Raw genomic sequence first — 25,617 nt, forward strand, 5'->3', positions numbered from 1 at the left:
TACATACCTTCTGTATTTGTAAACAAGCCTGTTTTTCAGCGCCAATATATAACAATAGTATGCTATGAGTGCCCCGAGTTCAAATCCGATTTTATCATAATTAAGGCAAAAATCGCCTAAAAACAGCCTATCAATCCCAGTTAACAGTGGCTTGTTTCACTCCTGAATGAATGTGTTTTTAAACAGATGAATCATAGAATGACTCACTCATATAGACATTTTTGAATTTAGAACAGCATTCTGTTACTACGATTACTTTTATATGATAGAGTAGTATGCCAGTATGCATTTTCTTGCCAGTTGTTTTGTTCCAGAATGAAAAATGTTCTTGAGTGAATATTTCCAGTGACTCACTGTTGCCATCTACTTGATGTAACAATGTAACTTGCGCAAAGATTCACTGAAAAATTCCCACCACTAATGGACTTAAACACTTTTAGAGCAGGGATCCTCAAATCTGGACCTCGAGATCCACTTTCCTGCAGAGTTTAGCGCTAACCCTAATCAAACACACTTGAGCATGCTAATCAGTGCCAATCAATGTCTTTGGGATCATTCGAAAATGGCAGACAGGTGACTTTAATCAGGGTTGGAGCTAAACTCTGCAGTGCATTGGACCTCAGATTTGAGGAAGGGGGCTCTAGAGTGATGCAAAGTTTCATCAGTGATGCTAAAAACCCAACAACCATTGGTGTTTGTTGGGAAAATTAGTGTTGACCTAGCCTTAAACATCTAATAAATGTTGCTGAAAGGCAAACATGTCCTCCACATCGCCACTTTTCATGAAGTACAAGGGTTATCGAGCGGTCAAGCTCTGTGGTGAGTGAACATCCATCGCTTCACACTGTGAGTCTCTACACCATCAAAAGACTTCAAACAAACTACTGTCCCCAGCCCTACTCGCTCTCACTCACACTCACTCCCAGCTGTCTCATCTCCCAGGCAATAAGTCCCCTTCCCACAGCTGTTATCATATGATTGTATATTGACGCAAAGGCCTAGTATGGCTGGTGCTCAAAATAAGCCCATTGGAAATTGTTATTGGCGTTTGAGCGATGGGTACTTTCCAAACAGGCCTGTTTTGCATTTCTCCCATTGAGAGATGGGTCTCTCACTTCAGCTTTGGACTTTCTGGTGTTCTCACTCCAATTCACATGATCTTTGAGGTGTTTAGCTAAAGTGACATTACAGTAGGAGGTCGCAGTCATGGGGGTGGTGAAATTTGTGGCCACTGAGCAGCTGGAGGTAAATGGGCAGCAGCTGGATCATCTTTGATCTTGTTTTCTTCAAGCATTTGGGCGTATTTTGGCTTTGTGATCAAGCACCTTTGCTCCACACCACTGTGGCTTTCCCTTAGGCTTTCCCTAAATCTTTTATAAATGCCTTTGGGAGTCACATTCTTATTTTCATTTCAAGTCACTGTGCTCCCCTTTCTTCAAAGACATATTGTATGACTCATAAAATAGTTTGACTTTATAAAAGAGTATAATAAAGAGCAGACTGGATTGTGGAAAAACAGTGTGAAACTGTGATACTTCTTGATGTTTCAACATATTTTGCACAGCTTCTGATGTGCTAGGTGTAATGTTTGTTCATTACTTATTAATCAAATGCAAGAATTATGACGTTGAAACTGTGGGATAGTACCATGTGCTTTTCCTGTTCGCACATCCTGAATGATTTGCATGCAGTACAATGATTTGAATGCAAAGGATCCATGTCTTGAACATACACCATACCTAAAATACATCAATGTCTTCAACTCTGGACTCAATGTTAAGTAGCTTTAAGGAGCAATGAGGATCCAGGATCCAGTTTTGCTAACTGATCTTTTATCACAGCAGGAGAACAACAGCTGTGTCTCTTCTTTTATTCTCTTGTGTTGGGAACATTTGCCACCTCCAGTGTATTAAAGGCGAGAGAAAGATTCATGGTCAGCTGAAAACCATCTTGTCTGGCACTGGATTGTTGATACTGGCTGATCTGGGGGAACACTGACTCAGAACTCGGTACAGATCAACCTCATAGATCAACTTTATTTGACAACAAACTTTGCTATGAACTGTCCGTCATTGTGCCGTTTTTATCCTCTTTGTAACAGCAAAATTGAACATTAGATACAGTAGGTTGGTGTATTTTTTAATAGCTTAATATATCCAGAGTAAAATGACTGCCACATCACTGTTTTCACTGTGTAAATGAAAGGCTTAAAATTAAAGCTGTCATCAAAGGAATGTAGAAGAGCTTTCACGAGTCGGTCAAGGGTTAATAAACTTCCGTGTGAGTATATGTGCATGTGTGCATACAAGAGACACTTGAGAACAGGCACTTATGAACTGTGGACAGTGTGTTAAAAGTTCGGGAGTGTTTGTGAGGATCACCTACCAAACTGCAGGCACGGCAGGCCTGCTACAGTTTTCTCATTCATTCATGCAACTAAAGTGTATACTACAATACCTTTTGTGCGACTGTTGCTGAACTTACTCATCCCTTACCCATCCCTTCTTTTATTTGGTTTTCCCATGTAAACTAATAATTCAAATCAATAAAACCATTAAGCCAATAAATTTGAGCAGCTGTCTAACCAATCTTGTTCTCTCAGTATTGCATGCTGTGGTAAATTTCAGATTTCCATACCATGGCCGTTTTAAATCTGTCCCAGATTCACTCTGTCATGTAAAAGATGATTTAGACCTGGTGTGGACGAATAGATCTATGGATGTTGATATTTATCACACATTTTGTGCATACTCAGACCGCAATATCGTTTTCAGTTGCACAGCTGTGGAAATTAGGGCTTATATAAAGGTCTCTGTTGGCCTTCATATACCCAAGTCCAGCTTATGACAATGAAAGCCATGAGCACTTCAGTGCCAAAAAGAAACAAAACCATATGTCCAAACAAATGCATTTGAATTTGCACACTCCTGTACTTGCGATTCTGACCTGCTCTTAATTTATGAGTTTGATGAATGATAGTGACTACTTAAAAAATAAATGTTCTGCCATATTGTTAAATAATCTTTTTAATCTACATCCGTTCATCAAAACAAGCTATACTTTGAAACTTTGTAAATATAAAACTATAAAATGTATAGACATTTTAGAATGAATTAACTCAAAAAGAGATTCAAAAAATACATTTACAATAAATATGTTTAAAATACCAGAATAAACCCTGCAATTTATAATGCTGAATTAAAACTATAGTCATAGTGTTTAAATATTCTACTCTAAAAGGCCTAAAATCAGTTGGAAGTTTTATTAGCTTTTTTTTTTTTTTACAAACAATTAAACCAAAATGATCATTTAGTGAATCGACAATCTTCAACGTTTTACACTAAACAATACTTTTTGATTAAACAATTTTTAATTTGCCATGAAAAACATTGCTGTTTTTAAGAGAAGTCACTGACTTTTTGCAACAAGTGGGATTCAGCTTACGGCATTTCTCTGAAAACTCTAAAATGATGCCTTCGGAGTAATTGCCTCATACGGCAGTGAGGCAGCAAGTCAGTTGCCTAAGTTTTCGGAGGCAGCCAATGTGTTTGGTTATTAAGGCACACGTGATTCAAGTTAGCCGTTACGCTCTCTCATCTCCCAGCAGTAAGATCAAATCTCATTTGCGTGAATCAGTTCAACCAGAACAACTCGTTTCAATTACCTGGTTCAGAAACAGATTCTATGGTTCTTTCACGTCATCATTTAGAAAATGTGGTCGCGGCATGCTCTAAACATTTCAATAAAACCGTATGGAGGAACATATTGGAGTTTATTTGCAATGTCTGTAAAGTTTTATTAATAATATAAAGGTGTTTATTGTATTTTCATATGTCCCAGTTCAGTTTCTTGAAGTCATGATATAGATCATAAAATCTGCCTATTAACTTTTGCCCGAAATGCTGCCTTTAAGTGCAATGAGAATTATGTTGTTTAACAAGTCACCGAAATGGAAGTTAATCATGAACGCTCCTCAAATATTTTGAATACCAACGTTACCATGTTGGGATAACCCCTACATCAACATTGCAAAGAAGAGGATATTTTCAGTAGAACTGGCAGGTAATTATGAATTTTGTCCAAAAAATAAAGCTTGTTTTCAATTTTACATTCTGTAATCATTTGCTGTATGTTGTGTTTTTTACACTGAGGAAAAACATATATTTGACCTGACATTATCCCCAGGTTGTCCAAACTGTTCATTGAGCTTCTTGTAAGCTCTTTGATATGGAAATGTTGATCTGCGAGCAAAGTCAAACTTTATTAAACATCATAAAATGAAAATATATATATATATATATTTTTTTACAGGCATACAAATGGAAATAAAGAAACTTTGCATATTAGCCCTAGTGTGATTAAGTCTTGCAGAACATCATTGTATGCTTGGAAAACATAGCAGATGGCTTTGTATATGTATTTTTGGATATTATATCTCTATCTCTTCCATAACCCAGAGTGCTTTTCTTTTCTTCCTTACTCATTGCACTGGCATGCCACATCTTATTAAAATAAACTCTCTTCTGGACACCCACCATGGCAACAAGGGCTTTAGCAACGAGTCAGATTTCTTTCAAGGGCTGCTAGGTTGACCTAACCACATTAGCCTTCAGCACGATGAGAGAAACCTTCGTTTATAATTGAGATGCCAAGTGTTCCAGATCTACAACTTAACATCCGCAGTGTCCTTGGTTCTCATATCCATTCCCAACATCTTGTTGCCTGTATTCATGGCTGTTTCTTGCCTCTGGGAAGGTTTAGAGTTGTTGCGCAAAATGCTTTTATGAGAAACTGTTCACTATGTGCCGTGTTGTTTTATTTCAAAAGGCTTATGTTTTTGATAGAAATTTGTTCTTTTATCAGATACATTAACATGATAAAATAGAATTAAAATATAGCCACACGATTTAAGACCGGACCCACATCAATGCAAAACAAAATTGTGATTCAGGAACATGTAAATACATCATGGTCAGGGCATGATGGATTTACAGAAAGCCTTTTGTTTCTTTGTCATGACATTGTTGATCTGCAAGCAAAGTCCAACTGTTCAATATTAAAATATGAAAAGAGTGGCATTTTATGCACAAGCATCTAAATAGAAATAGAAAAGAGACTTTGCCTATATGCATATATATATATATATATATATATATGTGTGTGTGTGTGTGTGTGTGTGTGTGTGTGTGTGTGTGTGTGTGTGTGATATAATTTATTTATTTGTAGTACAGTATATACACATTTGACTTTCTAGAGAAATGTGTTTCTTGTGTCCATTTTAAAACAAAAAAGTGTGCAAGTAAACTGAATTTTTTTTACTATGCATTTAATATTTTCTCAAGTATCAAAGCTGCACAATGGAATGATTTCAAGGATTATGTATGTTTTCTTAGTTAACCAAGGAATTGCTGCTGACAATTAAATATGAAAATAATATTTGTATAATATTAAATAAAAGTCGGTATATAACAGATACAGTACATCTTCATTCTCCATCTTTAAGTTCATAATGTATTGCTAAACAAAGCCATGTGTGTTACATTTATCTTTTAAATGTCTAAACTAGGTTATACGTTTCTAAGCCATATCCAAGAATCCACCAGTATAATAAATAGCTGCTTCTAGCTGGCACAGAGTAGAGTAAATGTAGTAGATGACGCTCTACGAAGGGTTTTTCTGCAGTTTGTACATTATGCAATCCAGAAGTGAGCCTGTCCCATATCCAGAAAGATTCTGCCATCTCTGAGGGGGTCTGACACTGAATCAGTCTCCTCAAATAAAGTGATATATCCATTGAGTCTAGATTATGGAAAGTCACTGCTGCAAATATTTAAAATAATTTTTGTTCATATGACTCACCATCAACAAAGAAAACTAACTTTGTTTGCCATACCAAACCATTAAAAAAAATATATGCACAATCTGAGACCAGATCCTCGTGAATGTTATGCAAGATTGTGACTCATCAGGCTAATGCAAACCATTGTATTCCTGTGCGTGACTAATATGGTCTAAAGAGCAAAGAACAACGGCTTTAAATATAGTTTATGACTGAGAGTTCAGTGGGGAGTTTTCTGCTGCCTAGAAGATTTCTTCAGGAACAAGTAATATGGTTTATTGATTATTCACCGACATGACTTTGGCAAGTGTACCATCTTTGCAAAAGGGCACTTTACTTTGCTTTAAGTGTGCACAAATTTCCATAACAGATTCTTTTGTGTACTGAAGGATTAGTTGACTAATGGACAATGACATTGATACTTTACATAATGGATTGAGAAAGCTTGACATATGAAACTGCTCAAATTAAAGGTTAGTATTCCTTTAAGAAAGGAAAATGAGAAAAAGGCTGTAAATATGCTATGGGGAATATTGCTTTTGACCAAACCCAGTGTCAAACCTTCACACAGGGTTTAACAACGTTTTATGGAAAAGAGCATCATGATTTAACAATGGTGTCACTTGTCTGCCCAGCTGCTTTGGAAAGCTGGAAGCTTTGTGTTCTATATTTTTGGGATGGCCACCATCCTCTCTCCGGTTGCCCACTGTGAGTAGGGTCCAAGAGTCAAATGGAAATTAGGTGAATGCATTTGAAATCAGAGCTGTCAAATATGTTGAATGTTTGTGCTTGCAGGGGGCTGACCGCTGTGAATTGCTGTGATAAGTGTATGTAAGACGAGATGTGCAGAGACAGATTGGTAGCAGTAGCACTCCATTTGCTTAACTTTGGAAGGCACCAAATAGCCAGAAGTGCAAACCTGGAACTAGTGAAAAAGAGACAGAAGCAGAACAGTGAATCCATTCAAACCAATAATTTGCCCTGGCACCATTTTTAAAGTGTAGAAAATGAGATCATTGAGTTTTGGTGTTTGAAGGAAGGTGAGTTAAATGTTTGAAAAACATGAAATATTTTAACAGGAGTTGATATTAAAAGTCAGTATTAATTAAATGTGACATTTTTATTTTTTGGATTTTTAATTCAATTACAGATTTATCCCATTTAACCTTTGTGAGGCCTACTTTCCTTCTAAGAGTTGTTGCTGTACAGAAATTAAAGAGCCATGCCATGTTTTTCTGCTGGAGAAATGGGGATTTGAAGAAATACTGTGCACTCTCAAACCCTTCCTTGTTCCATACACTTTTGGCCTGTTGAAGCCAATAAAATGCTGAGTTCTATGGAATTGCATTTGGTTCAATAATAATGAACGAAACTTTATAAAACTGAACGTAAGTTGAGTGACTGAGTGACGTTTGTACTTCCCGAGAGCACCTGTCCATCAAAAGCTCACTATCCAATCAGAGTAGATCACTGTTAAGTCCGCCCCCACGAGAGGTTTGTGTCAAAACACCAAATGAAAAACTGTGAAGCATAAGCGAAATCTGTGGCAATGAATTCAGAATCTACAATTAGCAAAAACGACTCTTTGAAAAACATTAACAAAAGAATGAAGCATATTTGAAGAGCCTGCTAAATTTCTGCAACTGAGTTAATTCTTTTCATTTTCATTCTGTTTTTCTTTCTTGTAATGGCATATTTTTGATAGTTTCTGAAAAAGTTACTTTCAGTTTTATAAAGTTTCGTTCATTATTATTGAAACAAATTTAATTCCATAGAGTTCTAGCTTCCAAACTTTAGTTTTTAGTCCAGGACTAACAAAAGGTACCAGAATGGACCTCAGTATGCACACTGGAGAAAGGTGTCCTTCATATTGCCTGACCAGCCCTTGATCTTCATAAGAGTATGGGTCTAGGAGAGCTGTACATATTTTACATGTTACATGTGGATTGTGTTAATCGATTTACATTTCTATCAATCAGATTTTAGGTTTTAGAGACTTTTACTGTGTTCGCTAGCACAACAATATTCTGGTATTAATCTGAATTATCGCACAGCGCTCTGTCCATAATACTTTAATCTGAATGGTCACTCATGCCATATACAGTAGTAAAATATTTCCCATTATCCAACACTGTATATCAGACTGCTTGTGTAATTGAAACCAGAGTTACTTTCATTCCAGTGGGCAACTGATGTTGAAAAGACATCAAACTGACATCAAGTTTGATGTAAAAAAAAAAAAAAAAAAAAATCAAACTGACATCCAAAATTAAACCAGTTTTAGTGTGGGATTAACTTCCTATTTTCACCCAATTACTATTGAAAGTAATTGCCTTCCAAACTGCAGAACATATTTAAAATGATGTTACAGCATCTTGATCAAGTCTTAATTAGTATTGTATAATGTTTAAAAAAAAATTGAGCCAGGGAAATTGTTTTGAAATACGGGTGATTTGACACAGAATGATCCAGTAGCTTTTCCCTTCTATCACTAAAAAACTTTTTTTTTTTCTTTCAGAAAAACAATGTATTCTATCGCAGAAGTTTGCGTTTGTTTAAAAAATCTATAGTGTTTGTTTGGAAATATTAGCATTTCTTCACAAAACTTTAACTTCAATTAATTGATTAATTGATTAATTAACACATTCATTTTTCCAACTATTTCATAATTTTTTTTCCTTTTAGGGGCTTCGCGTTTTTTTTTTTCTCATTGGTACAGCAATTGTTTATTACATTGCAATGGACTATTTTTTTCCCTTGAAACTTAATGGGTGCTTAGATCCAAAAACATATTTAGAGCCAAATGCCATTTGGCTTGTTAATATATATTAGAGCTTCTTGCAGCAGACAGTGAATAATGTAACCCAGTTTCATGCTGTAAGTGGTACATCTACTATAACATAATGAACATAATGAACTGAAGCCACAGTAGCTTTGTGTAAGTGTATACTGAATGTAAACCTAACAGCAGGATGGAGCCTACATGGTCAGAATAACAGACAAATGAGGTGTTAATTAGCATGATATTTTGACGATAATGACACATAATCTAATAAATACCGTATGAGGTCTTTTGAGATTTTGCCTGTTCTAGTGAGAGGGAAACCATTATTTTCGGTTAAGTAACCAAATGTGAAGAGAAATAAAATCCAGATGGACTTCTTGGACTTGGGTTTTGGCAGTTGGTGACAGCAAAGGGAGTGTGCGAGAAAAGAGAAAATTTGTAGTTTAATCTCTGCTGTTACATAACTGATCTGTCTGAAGATGTGCCCGAGAAACTTAACCCTAATACAAATGTGAGCAAAGCTTACGAGCATATTGTTCTAATTATTATAAGAGCGATTTACCTCTTCAGTCAAGTCACTGCTACCCTTAATCTGTGGTTTAATGTCTTAATTACTTATCTTACGTAAAGTCTGCATACAAAATGTGTAATAGGCCTACTATCTACATCAACTCTTAAGTTCTATGATCTGATACAAAACGGCTTTTACTTTCACATTTAGTTCTCTAAAAGTACCGATAGTAAACCCATGGGGTATTGTATTACCCTCAGAGTGATGTATTCTGTGATCTAAAAGGAAATATGTTCTACTTTGAGTTTCATTGTGTTTTTATGTTTCCAGTGTGTGGTTAGCTGGACAAATAACTGAGTACTTGCAGAGTGTATAGATTGCTGAAATCTAAGTAGATGCTTACCATGCTCTTCTGAAATACATGATTATGACTGGTCAATTGTGACATTCTGTGGTCAAATATTTTTGTATAGTGATGACTAAACGGTATAATTTACAGTCGTCCTTGGCAACAAGTCTGCTACACTTTATTAGTTTCATATGTCTCATATCTTAAATTGGAATTGGTATATTGGTATATTGTTCAACCATGTGACATTATAGGGACTGATATTATAATTCTAGGTGATACAGATAAGTCTCCATAGAAATCCATGTTAAAAGGGGGTAAAAAAAGATGGACTGAATTGAAACTTTTTTAATATAACTAAATATAAAAATGTGCACTGGGGAAAGGTGTGCTGTTGTTGGCTGCCACAGTAACGGCAATAAGTAAAGTAAATTTAAAGTACTTGCTGGTAAGTAAATTAAGCTGTATGCATTGCTTGAAGTGTTTAAATTAAAATAATGAGTGTAAAATAATAATATAATATGTTAAACGTGTGCTCTTATCATTCTGTGGACAAAATCCCATCAACTTCACCTTGATCGGGAGCTGTAACCTTATATACATATGTGCGCTTATCTTTTCAAAATTTTAATGTTTAAAAAAAATTGTTTTAAGCGAGTGTTAGATGTCGGAAGAGGTAAATTTAAATGCAAGCGCAATTAAATACCCAATATAATAAAATGTATTGTATATATAAATACACACACATACAGTATATATTTGAAAATATTTACAGGTTTATACATTTACATATTCATATACTTCATATTAATATTATTCATATATTACTGTATTTTTAAATATGTTTAATATATAAAAATAATGTATTTTTCTCAAATATATACTTGCATGTGTTTGTATATATATATATATATATATATATATATATATATATATATACTGTATGTGTGTGTGTGTATATGTCAGTATTGAATGAGAAATGTATAAATGTAAAAATCTGCCAGTGTTATATATCATGCATCCCTGGTGTTTGAAACTAGACTTTAAATTTGGGTTAGTGCTTCTCAGCCTTTTTATTTTAAATTTTTATGTCAGCTGTGAAGCACAGTGATCTGAATGGTATGTCTGCAGCTTTACAGTATGTTTGCTCATATATTCCTGAACAATTATCAAGTGTGAAATTTAAATATACTCTCAAGCAGTCAGTCACACAGCAAGCTTAAACCCAGTCCACACAAAACAGCAACACCCTCATAGCAAATATTGTGCAAATGTAAGGTCACAGCTGATGAGATTCTGGGAACATATTACTCTAGAGACCTTGTGGTTCATTCAAGCAAGTATCTATCTATCTATGAATCTATCTATGAATCTATCTATGAATCTATCTATCTATCTATCTATCTATCTATCTATCTATCTATCTATCTATCTATCTATCTATCTATCTATCTATCTATCTATCTATCTGCTTGTGCGAATTGTGCAGTGTAGCTTGCAAATAATAAATACAAGTTTAGTAAATAATGCACAAAGCACACTGCACACCCTAATTATCACCACTGACCAGCTAATAAATAAATGCCAGTATAGTCGTTTTATGACAATGCTTTATATCATTACTTATATTCTTGAACTGTCTTTTTGTTAATTGCTGAGAGTCATTGTGGTGAGTCGAGCAGCCACTTGTTATTAATGCAATTCATCTGGGTTTACATATCCCAATGGTAGAACCTGCTAATTAAAATTTGTCCAAGGAACATCAGTATTTGACTGGAAAAGTGTCTCTCTGAATGTTTACATCCTCAAGGATAAGCTTGTCCAGAGTTAAGAACATTGGTATAATAACCGTTGTGTTTTAGCCAACTCTGAATGCTAAGTTGTTCAGATTTCTGCAATATTCTGCGTGAAATTCTAGTTAAACAGGATGTTATTTACATTGGAAAAGTACAGCTGTTTATAATGTGGGTGGTGAAAATGAAAGTTTTGGTTTACTTACTAGTTTGCTTGTAATGGAAACATACATAAAGATCTTTTGAGTGTCACATGTTAAAGTAGAAATATATACAATAATTATTTACCTGTATAGAACATTTTTTTTATTTTGTGTGTGTGTGTGTGTGTGTATTCTGTTTAAACATGCATGACTCATGAGTTGCTGAAAACTCTGCAGGTGTCAGTGTTTCATTATGTAGTATCTCATACTTAATACTTTTCAACATTGATTTAAAATGATTAGGATGGACATTTCGCTCATTTCAGGCCCTGTGGTTTAAAGATGCAACACAGGACGGGCATATGTCACCTGGCATTTAATGCTCTGGCCCCATCTTGGAGCTTTTAGTCTAACTATCTCAACTTTGCTAAATTTAGTGCTGGTTCACAGTTTCCAGACTTGATTTATGGCAGCAGACTCAGTGATTAGGTCTCTCTGGCTCTAAAGGACCATCGCTGCAGAGTCTGTCTACACAGGAAGTAAACAGTGCCCAGTTCCTTCCCCCACCCTCCATCCCAGCAAAAGAGTGTTGAGAACAGCCTGTTCCTTTAACCTACACATGCTGCACCACAACTATGTCAGTTGCCTGAAGCATCAGCTGAGATTCAGAGTTGGACATTAGTGTCACACCCCAAAAATGATGATGGCCGCCCACCGCAACCTAATTCCTTTGCGGTGTTATTAAATTGATAGCCTTTCTCTCATCCGGCCTTTTAACAGATTAAAAGCATTGTTGTTGTGCTACACAACAGAACTGCTGTTTTATGTTCCTGTTGTTCCCACAATTTTCTCCATTTCTCTAGCTCCAGATGTTTTTTTGCACCAAAAGCATGTTAGTGGAGGCTGGGTTAAAGGCTTGAGTGAGTCATTGTGGGTTGCAAACTGCATTCCATCCTGCTCCTAAACATCTTCTCAACATAAGCTCACCAAGATCTCTTATTCTCTTTTTTTAAATAACAGGTTATATGATATTTCAAAGTGTCCTAATATTGTAGTGGAGTCTCCTACAACAGCTTTAAATGCATCTAAGGTCAGAAAACATTGTAATTTTCTCAGAATATACATCTAATATTAGAATAATTTTTCAGTGATTTCGAAACTATCTGTTCGAAGCAGTTCTGAGTTTAAGGTCTGTAAACCCCGCCCTTCCATAAGCCTACTCTGCTCTGATTGGTCAAGTCTGTTGTGACTAATCTTTCCATGTACAATGCGTGTTGAAAATGAAATGAACATTACTATATTTTTTTTCCTCTCTGGAGGGTTACTTGTAAAAGACATCAATATTACCTTATTATTTTGATTCCGAGTCCGAGGATGATACCGACGCAGTCGCTCAACTGGAAACGCCATCGTTTTTTTTTACAGCTCGGTATCTGCCATCTGTTGTTTGGTGCATCTGTTTTTTTTAATCTTGTTTTTTTGTTGTTGTTTTTTTATGTTGGTGTTTAAATGTTTGAAGCTTTTTTTTATTAAGAATGGCGTCTCCTGCAGGGACAGCTTGACATTTGGACATTATCCAGTTGTTTTCAGCTGTATGTAGTTAATGATCACTAAACAAAAGATATTTGTCTCAATCCTGAATTCGTAAACAAATGTATTAATCTTTCTTGAACATGCCTTTAAACCTTAAACCCTGAGTCAGTGGTTCTCCATTTTTTATCACTTTTTCCACTTTAGAACAACACATTGAATAAAAAAAAAAAAAAAAAAAAATATATATATATATATATATATATATATATATATATATATATATATATTTAGATATTATTGTAAAAAGTTTAAATGAGAAAAAAATAAAATGTTTCATTGTAATGTACAGTAACTGTTATTTAAAGGAGCCGTATGTAGGATTGTGGCCTAAACTGATACTGCAATCACTATAGAAATACTGTAGAGCGGTGTATCCCCTCCCCCTACCCCCTGACTCGAGGTTGCCAGATGAGCTGGAATCATCAAAAAAATCTTAATTTGTGTTCTGAAGATGAAACGACATGAGGGTGAGTAATTAAAGACAGAATTTTCATTTTTGGGTGAACTATCTCTTTAAGAGTACGCTACTACAGATGCTTTTTTGAAGCTGATGGTTTGATAATATGGTGTTGCAGTACCATGGTTTGTGCAGAATTTTTTTTTATAATAGCATCAAGGCGTCAAGAGTTTATAAGAGTCACTGCTAATCTTTGTGGTGCATGGTTTGATACCCTCTTTAATATCAGTAACATGAGCGTTAAATGGTCCCTGCAGTGGGACTGAAATTCAATTTACAAAGCCAAGGTCTAGAGTTCATGAAACACATATAAATAGCACCATTTGATTGCTAATATCATGTTATAGTAAAGGAGATGACCTTTTGAACAGTGGGGTCATAAATGTGAAGAAAAAGACCAACAAATACAGACATTATGTGTAAGTTAATGCTACATTTCATAGCAGAATAAGATAGGAATAATGCAACTTTGCTCAGATGTATCGAGATTCTACCCCCAGTGATTAAAAACCTTTTTCAGAGTCTTGTGAAGGAGTTTATTTTGCGATTATGACCGGCTAACTTGTACATTATCCCGCTAATTACACGGCTGCTTGTTAAATAAATAATAAATGGTCATGAAAATTGACATGGAATCATTTTATTATGTGAGAAACACAATATGACTTGCATGAAACACAACTGTGTAGGAAGGGCCATTCCACAAAAGATTTGACTGCAGAATATCGCAATTGACTGATTATGTGAACCCAATCTGCGACAACCACCCTCTGGAATCATCGCTACTATGTTGGAAAGTTAACTGTAAGTGAGACTGTTAACAAGCTGTAAATATTGACTGACAGTGCTAGGAAAATGGCATATGGGAGGGACGGATTAACACAGGCGCTAAATTTACCCTTGGTGTCTTGGGGGTTGGGATTGAGATGTTTGTGTAGATCTGAAATTGCTTTCAAAGAGCTGTTTTGCCTCAGCTGTGAAGCACTCTGTTTACAGCAGTGGCTCAAGAGGCCTTGCATGTAAGTTCCTGTATTGAAATAACAGATCACAAACTCCCAGCATGCATTAAGGCCGCAGGCTACATCGGCAGCTAGGTGGATTAACCTGCATCTAGGGAGTTAGAAGCAGTTTTCTGCCTCAGCTGCTGTCTTCTCTCAAATGCACTCACCATGTCCCTCTGGGAACTCTCTTTAGAGACGGTGGCAGCTGGCTTTGCCATGTTTTTCAACATGCTGTGCCTGTGGGCACACATTTATCAAGTCAAATACACCTCCATCTCAGTCAAAAGGAATAACAACTGCATGGTGAGATCTTGTTGTGAATGGCTTCTTAATCACAGAATAAAAGAACATTCTTGATGCTCTTCCCAGATAACTTTGAGGCATTTGCTGTGTCATTTTGTTCGGCTTATTTTGAATAGTGAATCATCCTTAAATGTGGTATTTTGGGGGAAAATGGCACACACTGAGATCTTCATATCACTCAGTGCTAAGAATTTTGCCAATTGAAGTCATACGCCACATCTTCAATCAATCAGCAGTACCTGACTTTAACCAGGATCAGCTGTTTTTATTGGATTATTTGCAATGGATAGTCATAATTTTTGAGAAAATAAAGAACATCAGTACAAAATATGATGCATCAGCTGCTTTATGTGCAAAATGCACACGTGTGCACCATTATCTGAATGTACTTTGGCAGGGAACTTTTAAATACTTTGGTTTGTGATGAATTGACAATTTTTTTAAACTGTTCCAGTTGACTTTTTCCAATTTGACTGTTGAATTTTTTTCCATTTGTTCTGCAAGCTCACTACATTTATGCATAATTTGCATGGTTGGCCATGCATGATTTATCCCTTTTTCAGCAGCAGCTTCATCAGCTGCCTGTTTTGTTTTTTTGTGTTTCAATGAATCAGAGAGAGATCATGATAGGGAAGGAATCTCTTCTGACAGCAGCCATCCCTCTGGACTCACTCTTAATGACTTGCAGTCGGTGGGGTCAAATATTCAGAGACCCCGTTTTAGCTCAAGGCTTCCCTTGAAATCCCATAGATACTGATTCATCAAAAATCCATTTGTAAAGCCCCCCTCCCACGTATAGTCTATTCTTGATGCAATTTTTGCTCTTTACCAGTAACTCCAACTGACCCACCTGTTATGTATGTCTTGGTGAGGGCTCTTCTTTTATGAGTGGGCTGCACTGCATTATATTAGGAGTCTATTTAGGTCTGCATGTTTGGCAGCAAGCTGCAGCTAGAGGCTTAAAACCCATACTTAGGCAAGGATAGAAGCCTGTCTATGGAGCGCTCACTCTCTTTCATTCAGCTTGCTTCTGGTTAACAAACAAGGCTGTTTGCTTCAGTGCAAAGGTGCTGGCTGACACAAAGCCCCCTTTCTTTCCAAATGCTGCTGTGTGCTGTGATGTTAACAGACATTCTGTCTTTTTCTTTCTGGTTTTTGCGACATTTACACAACAGTACTAAAATGATTCATTTCCAGCTGTAATGTCTGTCTGTGGCTTTTTGATTTCATCTTCATTTCTTTGGGCTTTTGCTTGTGGAAAACAACTTGGTCTTTTCCCACATGATCCTGGAAGGGTAAAAAAGTACCTAAATTATATATTTTTTATTTATATGTTAAAGAATATAACACTATTTAAGTTTAGGTTTAAAAGTACTTTGTGTCCAAAAAAAAGTTCAGTTAAAAGCAAGTGATAAATTAATTAATAAAACTATTTTAATCATTTAAGTTAATATTTGTTTCTTAAGTATTGATGAAATGGATGTATCCTGTCATTTAAATGCTGTATAATCACAAACGGACAGACCAGGTCTTACCTGAAAATCTTGAATTTCGCAGAATTAGATTTTACAGGTTTTGACCTTTGAAAATAGTGTTTTTTTGTTTTGTTTTGTTTTTTATAGAATGCACACCAACTATGAATGCACACCAACTATCAGACTCGATTATCAGTCCATTCATCAAAGACAAGTTTCCTTTCAAACTTCAAGTCATAACATTCACGCACAGATGCTTTACACTGTTTAAACAGTTGCCCTACTAACAATGCGAATATGTCGTTAATGCCAACGGTGATGAAAACTTCCAACCAATTTATGACCATTTAATATCTGGCATCCAAAACAGTTGAATACTATACTTCGGGTTGATATCCACTACCTGCTCTCCTTAGACTTACAGATGCACACTCATTCCTGTTCGTTTCAATGTCTGGACATAAACAGTTTGCTATCAAACATATTAAACAGTGTATTGGAAAGTAAAGTTGACATACACTATAATAAATAACAGGAAGCATTGTAAATGAGTAAGCAATGTCAACTGTCTGGTAGATCTATGAATACTTTCCAGTTCCTGGACAAGCAATGTTTGAAATGGATGTGGCTTGGCAATCATTCTCTCTAATAGAACTAACAGGTGAAGCTTCCAATCAGGTAAGACTAGGTAAAGCAAACAATGGTCCAAATATTTGTTTTGGTTTCTCTCAAGACTCCAAAATAAAGATGCTATTCTGCAGTTACAGGTATTCAAACAGAGATGAAAAAGAGTAAGGAAAGCAATACTGTAAATCAAATACAAACTACAACCAGAGACATTGATAAACGAACATTTTAAATGCTAATTCTGCCTTCTGTTTGAAGATATGCAGATGAAGACTTTATGCCAAATAAACAATGGAAAAAATTAAAAGCTGTCCCACACATTGTCTTTAGATTGCTTTTTATTAATTTTTTTAATAGCAATACATTTGGGTTCAAAGAAATATATCAAGCATACTGTAAACCATCCTGTCTTTGAAAAGAAGTTTATTTAACAAGGTTTTGTAAGTTATGCAACATTTTTCTTTTTCTCCAGCCTTGAGAGCAAGCAGATATGTTACAAGCATTTGTTTATTTGCTTGTTGGCTTTGCATATTAAATAAAACTGTAAGATAATGTATTTGCAGGTAATTTTAGTTATACAGACAGGTTTGATGATGGTATGTTGTTGATTCAAGTGAAACAAAATCTGTGTTGTTTTTTTTTTGGCACACATTTTGTGCAGTTTTACATGACACACTGAATTTTAGCAATGCACTATTCCTAGCAGAGCTTTGAACTTCTATTCATCTTGGTTTCAAAAACATATGGTTTCTAGCACAGACAAATGTCTATAACACTCAAACCTTTAATCTAAAAACAAATAATTTCCCCAATTTTTTACTACAAAGGGTTACTTATACTGTAGCTAATGTGTATTAGTTTGATCTGTTCCATCATCACTTTGCCCTGAATTATGCTGTGATAAAAACCTGGAGATTGTGTCATGCTCTCAGATTTCTTCCGCTGATGCGTGTCCAATGTGGACTGACATGGTTCATGCCCCAGGGAAGCGATTGAAAATAGCTGTGTCACCTCCTCTGATGTTGTGTGCAATTGCTTGTTCCACAATACTTTTTGAGCTTGACAATCAAAGGTTTGTACATTGCCATCAGTAGGAAACAAAAGAGTACTGCAATGAGATTGAGCAATCTTATAGCTATAGTTTAGGATCCTCGAAAGACCTTTTATACCCCTTTTCCACCAGCATGAACTGGATTCTAGTTCAGAGCCAGGGCTATTGCTGGTTCAGCGTTGGTTTGACTGTCGAGCTTTCTAAGAACTGATTTGCCTTTCCACTGGCTACAGAGCCACCACAGAGCCAGGCTTTATTTCCCCTAGCAACAGTAGTGTGGTAGTGCCAAACACAATGGGCTTATTCAGGATGAATCAGCACCGGGCGGACCGATCGGCACGCGATTCCGAAATGCTGCACGAACGATCCAAAGCATAAAGAACCATCTTCCTTCAAGTCACTCCTACGGTGCATTGGTGCCACTCAATGACCTGTCTGGCTGCCACCATCCCGAGCAAACCCAAACACCATCATCAATGGTGGACGTTGCATTGCTATTGATCTTCATGGCTTTAACAACCTACATCGGCATCCAAACACAGTGAATCCAGCGTATTCGTGTTTAGATGTTATTTCAAATATGGCGGTTAAAAGTATTTTGTTGGTCACGGTAACCCCGCCCCCAGCCCCTGACAAGAGTAGTTTTTACTTCTAGCCCAGCAATGTTTTGGTGCTACTTACTAGCCACTTTTCCTGGGTCGAGGCTGGTGCTTTGGGTGTCGAAAGACAAAGAACCGATTTGAAACTAGGCTCTGGCTTGGTGGAAAAGGGGTATCAGTGAATGAGTGAGTTCTTTAACGGACCATTTTTCTTATAGCGCGAAGAACATTTTAATAATCTAAAGAACCTTTTTCTCTACTGTAAAGAACCTTTTGAGGAATTAAAAGGTTCCATGGATGGTAAAAGGTTCTTTGTGGAACCACTGATGCCAGTAAATAACCTTTATTTTTAAGAGTCTATATTGTGAATGCACAGAAAATGTGGTTTAATCAAAGAATGAAATCAGTTTTGCAATACTGCTGTTTATACATTCATTAAATATTGACTTTATTGTTTGATTTGTATCGGTGAGCGGATGAATTATTTTAGCTGCACCAGCATAAATTATGTTAACAGTATATCTCTTTATGACTGATAGCTATTGATAATAATTTAATTTGATTGTTGAGTCATTTTACTTTTTACGCTTAGTTCTACTATGTTTTAAACAATGAAAACTCCTCATGAAAAGATTTCAAATTTTGTTTCAGTTTGCCATGCAGACATAATAATAAAGCCACTCATATCAAATGCTTGTCCTTTTACGATCCCCCTCATGCTAATCCATTTAGATCATTTAAAATTTCAAAGCCAACACTTTGAAGTTGACCTCCTCGATCTTGGATGTGTTTAGGAGCTCACATGTACAGGCCTGTAATCGAGTATCATTTCTTTTGCTATGGGAAAAACAGGTGCTATGGAGACTGATCACAATAGGCAGTAGTTACTGGGCAGGAGAGAAGACAAAATTGTCACGATGGTTGTCATGTGTTTTGATGTCGTGTCACTGAGGACACACCTGTAAATTCAACATGTCCCCAGGCAATATGTGCTAAAGCTGGATGAGAACTGAGCAGCGAAGTAGGATACGTACCAGAAGTCAAAAAGTGTTTATTCTTATCTAGCATGTCACCCTTCACATTGTTTATGGTTTATGGTGCACATAATGCATATATTCATATGGACCATTTTTTCGAAACCTTTATGGTGCTTTTGCTTCTTTTTTTAAGCTTGACTGCCTCAGTCCTTGTTCATCGTAATTGCATGGAAAACAGAATGCAAAAATGTTAGAGGCTGCAGTTTGGCTGATGGAGTCTTGAACTACAAAACATAAGGAGTTCGAATGATATGATTTTCATTAGGCAATCTATGAAGGTCATATTTTCCATGGGTACAGCAAAATGTGCCTCCAAGAAATCTCTCTTTAGAGTTTCATCTGGTTGGACTAAAACCAAAGAAACAGAACAGGCCTATTATCCCGTTCCAAAACTCCCTGTTGGCATTATATCGCTTGCCATAATAGTCTGTGTTATATAACTGCTCGACATCCACCATTTTAATGTGATAATATTTTTCGCTACATCTCTATACTTTCAAACCTTCCCCCATACATTAAGCACAATTAACTTATTGTGGTGTTGCAATAGTAACTGTATCTGAATTTACAAGCTTGGATCAAACCCGTGTCCTCTTTCCAAAAATCTCTTTAAAGAAATCTTATCCAAAGAAAGAAAAAAAGACAACTCTGAGACAGAGAATAACAGTAAATCATGTCAAATGCATGATGAAAATCTGTTCCAGATTGTCTCTAGCATGCATCTATATTTTGCATTGATATCATGATTTACTGTTTCTCTCAAGCAAGTTCTTGATTTAAATGTAGACGAGCAAACACAGAAACGTACCCGGTTGCAAATGGAAGACACACAACAAAAAAACAATGGGACCTTGTGTATTTCTGTGTTGGCTATCACACTAACCTGATGTAACAGTTAACAGATGGTCAGAAATGCTATGAAAATCCACAACAATGAAAACACTGGCAAAAGAAGACTGTAACAAACCAAAATATGTTGGGAAAACAAAGCTGGCACTAAAGCTCTCTTCCTCCCATGCGTTGTCCATTGAGGTGTTGTAAAATGGTCATAGCTGGTCTCTGCTGATCATAGATTTAATAGTTATCATGTGTGTCAGACAGCTGAACTGCATTCTGAGAGATGAAAAGGAAGTGAAGTGAATCACAGGATGTTTAAATAACCCATTCAGGGTTTGTAATATATTGGTTCAAGTCTTTTGGCTCAAAGATTCTGAAAAAAACTGTGAAATAGATGAAGTCTCCATTTATACATTTTGTGCAAACCAACATAGTTAATATATATTTGTCACCTGTCACCACAACTGTCAAAACCATACGGACATCCATTACATTACTAAACACTATCATTTGCCTAATGTGAGAGTCTGTGTGGTCATCTGTTTATATCAGTGAGAGAGTCTTCTTTTGTCCTTAAATTTTAATAAACAGAGCCAATGTGCTTCATATGTCCAACTCACAGCCTGCACACACCCTTGAAACGTGGGAGGTTAGAGAGTCCTGTCAATATTAAGATTTAAAAGACATTGTTTTAATTCAACCTCTAAAACACTTTAGTGAAAACAGGCGAATTTTGCCCATTTAAAGATTGAATTAATAGCTACTGTTATCATTTTGTTCGAAAGCTATTGCACATACTGTTTTAACTCTGCTCTGGTTGATATATGTCAGATGCATGGATGGATTTGGCAGGTTATCCATTTTACAAAAGCACTATTTGCAGAAACAAATTGGCTGTCTTGAATCGATTACTACTGTGATCTCTTTATATATGTTCAGGGTAAGACAGATGCAACTGATTCTAACAATATGTATTCCTTCTAGTCTCTCATGTTTAATTTTTGGCTAAAATAAAATAGATTTGTTCATCTATTCCAAACCACAGAATATCAGCATCTGTCAAAAACTAAGGACCACACATCATGGCTTGATTTACTCACTCAAACACTTGGCTAAATATTTGCCTTGCAAAAGTAAAGCTATGAGTAAGATGACAAGCACAAACCTTGGGCTGATGTTTATTTCATTATTTATAGGACTAGTGTCAAGAAGATGATAAATTCTTGTAAGAAGAAAAGTAAAGTGAATAATAAGAATGAATAATGCACTTCATGGCTTGTACTGTCTTCATTGTTTTTTGAGCTGTTCAATCATGACATAAATTTGTAGGCCTATACTTGGAAGACAAATTTCTAATGATTTCTTAAAGGAATATCTCACCCTATTAAAGGAATAAAATTGCATTCTCAGGTCATGCAAGATGTAGATGATTTTGTTTCTTCATTGGAATAGATTTGGAGAAAATTAGCATTAAATCATTCACCAGCTGATCCCCTGCAGTGAATGGGTGCCGTCAGAAAGAGAGGTCTAACAGCTGATAAAAACATCAAAAGTAATCTACACAACTACAGTCATTGAATGTCTTGTGAAGTGAAAGCAGAATGTTTGTAAGAAACAATTAATTAAGGAATTATAACTTTAAACCATTGCCATCTGTTAAAAATCACATAATCCATAAACGGTGCTTGATCTGTGCATATTTCTGTTATGACTCAGACAAGATGACTTTATAAATGAAGAATGTAATATTATGGATAAACTTTAATTCAGCTGAAAAAAAATATTATGTATTTTTACTGTTCATTTTATATGAAGAATTACACTGTATTTCTACCTTGTATGAATTTCTACATCAAAATTTCAATGATGACACTCTGTTACCTCTGTTTTTAACAAATTGCACCCTAACTGTAATTTCACTTTCTTATTTAGTTTGAGCAACATAAATACCCTAACAGTTAAATTCTGTCAATTCTAATGCTGATGCTGCTATGTGTGTGTTTTTATGAGGCTAACAATAACAAGAGAACTTGCCATGTACATAAATATGAAAAAAGCGTGCCTGTTCCTTTAACTTATATAAGGGCGTGGCTATCTTTCAGGGCACATTTGATTGACAGGGAAATGTAGAGGAGAAACTTAACCCGCGCAGCCTGTAGTATCCACGCTGTATCACAGTCTCGTGTCACACCCCCAGTCTGCCACTGTGAGCACATAAAGCTGCTTTACAACATTTGACTTGAAGAGAACAGTTTGGTTACGACTTAATACGACACATTTGTCATTTGGAATTAAATAAACTACGTTCTTAATCTGGATACTTCAGTTTAAACCAACTGGATATTGCCTTTTTCTCCGACAGAATGATTTAAATAGCTAACGTTATTTTAAGTTTAACGAGTTATTTTTTTCTCTTTCAAAACGAACGGAAACTAATTCAGTCACCTGTAACATTTGACAGTAAATGAATCTTTTCATCGTGGACTACATCTAATTATAGGTAAGTGTTTTTTTTAGAAACTTTAATTTAATAAAAGTTAACGTTAACGTTACCTGGAATAAAAGAGGATAAAACAAACAAAAAATGTAAGCAGATGTCATTTTGTTTAAATAATGTTTTTGACAATGATTGTTGATTATGCTAAATTACCACAGTTTTATTGTTGTAAGAATAACTAAAAATTCATTTTTCATTATTCATTTCACTATTCATTAATTTAGGTTTCCTGGTAAACATTCATAATGTTTCACAATCAGTTTGAATTATTATTATTTTTTATTAATATATATATATTTTTTGCATCAGTTAAATCATTTTGTCTTAATTAAAAACAAATAGACAAACCATGGATGATATTACAGTTTAAATTTGCTTTATATTTAACAATAGCTCCACACCATGTTCCAAATATTTACAAAAATACAAATTTAAAACACCAGTTTACAATCAGCAGCATTCATTTTTCTTTTTTTTCCCATTAGTTAAATTTCTTTTCCCTCTTTTGTCCTGTGCATGAATTTAATTATTTAAATGTAGGCCTACATATTTTTTTAAGTGTTTTATTATAGAATTATAAAATACAGTTCATGAGCACCATACATTATTTGTGGATTTTTAAAGGGGGAAAGTTTGATAATGTACAGTAATATTTCTTTTAAAAATCAGTGATGGATGAGATTGAATGGGTGACACTGTGCCACAATATTGTGTCAGTCAGAACTTACATTATAGTGCCGTATTTGAATAATCTAAAATCTGTTCAACCCCAGTTTGTGTTTGGATTTGTAGGCCTAAATTATGTAACCATTCACTTACTTTTGGCTTTGTGAAGCATGTTCGTGAAACAATAACAACTCAATCTCTTGCCTTTTCATTAGCTCACTATATTAATTCAGAAAGTTTGGTCAGCCCATTTTTTAAATAATCAGTTTTGTCAAACAGACTACAGCAAGCTCTTTGTTATCATTACACAGTATCCACCTTATTTTTCCCGTAAGAGTCGCCATGGCCATTTGTAAATTTAATGTGTCTGGCTTCTGGGGTCATCCGCTTCAAGCTATTCTTAGCTGTACAAAACATTTTATTTTGCGGCGTGATATTTCAAACTGGTGTGTCTTACTTAGTCTTTTAATGTAATATCTTAATTATGAACACTGGTTTGTAGTGCAAACAGTTTTGCTGTTTACTACACTTTGTTTTTCTGCTCGTTATTTCCCCATAGTGGCTAATGAACTGGAAGTCTCGCACATCGACAGAAAACGGCTTACTTCCACATTGAAAAATAAGGTGGATATCCATTAGGTTATATATTTTATGTAATTCTCATATACGACTAAAATAGAGAAGACGTTCAACCGATGAGTTCTCTTGTGAAATCTGCAGAGGCTAACTGATGCAGCGATGACAGCAAGATGAGACACAAGTCATCACAATATAAAAGATGGCCCAACACTGGACCAGGCTCAGCATTAATAAAAAACTAAAAGAAAAACATTTCCTCTATAAGCAGGCTTTTGGGTCTTATGGCTGTATATACACACATATTTTTCCAACCTTTATTCTTTTCTTTCCTCAGTGAAACTATAAATAAAAACATAAGCAGAAGGTTCCCGCTGTTCTGCTATTTCTGTTCAATAAAAGTTCATGTTGAGATGCCACTCCTCAGAACCCTCAAAACAGAGTCCCCAGATAGTATGAACTTCTGTCAGTATTGAAGCTTGACAGCCCATAGTTACAATTTGCTTACTATATATGGAAATCAGTGCGAAGATCTACCTCTTTTGTGACCTAAAGAGGATAGAAAATCATGCAGACGTTCTGGTGGTGAAGATGATGACAGGATGTGAATCACTTTAAGCCTTGAAGCTGCATCTCAGTGCAACCAAAAAGTATAGAGCTTCTCAAGTTCAAGCAATGCACCCATACTTCATTTATTAATAGAGTTGCTGAAGAGATTGATTCGAAAACTCCACAATCAATCAAATGTTTACTTCAGAAGCTGTAAGCTCTAAAAGGCATATGTTTTGTACACTTCAAAGAGGTTTTCACACATCTGTGGTGTCTTTAGAAGAATGTAACAGATGCTTTGGCTGTTGATAAGTGTCTCTTTTGCTGCATTGACTAATGCAGAAAACAAATGGGATTTTGGTGCTGCTGGTGTTGCATCTGTGATCTTCATGATAGAGCTGTTGATTGAGTGTTGGGAGCATATTGCGGCTGTGTCAGGTTGCACCATTGTTTACATCAACCCCCCCCCCCCCCCCCTTAATCGAACAGGTGAGAAGGTCCAAGAGCAGCTGTCACTGTTGGGGGCCATCTAGATGCATGGGTATGTGTGATGTTGTAATGACAGCACAAGGGTATGACCACCGGAGATGTTTGACACAGACATTTTTAGCCATCAAATCCTTTTGATAAGACTACAGACCATACTCCATTCCTATACGGACAAATAGACACGCATATGCTTTACTGACCCCCTCAGGAAAATTAAGGATTAGCTAAAGAAAGATTACAAGACAGCTGCTCTTTATTAATCTATCATACTATGCTTTGAAATGAATCCCACACAATTTCTTAACACATGTAAAGATGCCTTCATTATCTTAAAAGTGTCATGATCAGACTCCTCCACTGTTAAGATTCAATTAGATAGATCTCATTTGCAGAAGGGTAGCTATACTGTATACAGATGGAAGTATCTGCTGACGTGTTAT

General features: G+C 35.7%; 1 protein-coding gene across 3 annotated transcripts in view; it reads left to right on the forward strand.

Moving 5' to 3' along the window:
• Nucleotides 1-676: 676 nt before the first annotated feature.
• thrap3a (thyroid hormone receptor associated protein 3a) overlaps nucleotides 677-25,617 on the forward strand; it is a 38,446-nt gene continuing 13,505 nt past the window's right edge. Inside the window, exon 1 of one of the 3 annotated variants that reach the window (XM_052578112.1) lies at nucleotides 677-819. In XM_052578112.1, the coding sequence (XP_052434072.1) occupies nucleotides 740-819 (80 nt within the window). In that variant the 5' untranslated portion in view covers nucleotides 677-739. Of the gene's footprint in view, nucleotides 820-22,570; nucleotides 22,901-25,617 lie in introns of those variants that run through there. The other 2 variants (XM_052578110.1, XM_052578113.1) reach the window with 2 other exon arrangements.

Source organism: Carassius gibelio, chromosome B16, assembly GCF_023724105.1.
Source record: "Carassius gibelio isolate Cgi1373 ecotype wild population from Czech Republic chromosome B16, carGib1.2-hapl.c, whole genome shotgun sequence".
In the NCBI taxonomy this organism is placed as follows: Eukaryota; Metazoa; Chordata; class Actinopteri; order Cypriniformes; family Cyprinidae; genus Carassius; species Carassius gibelio.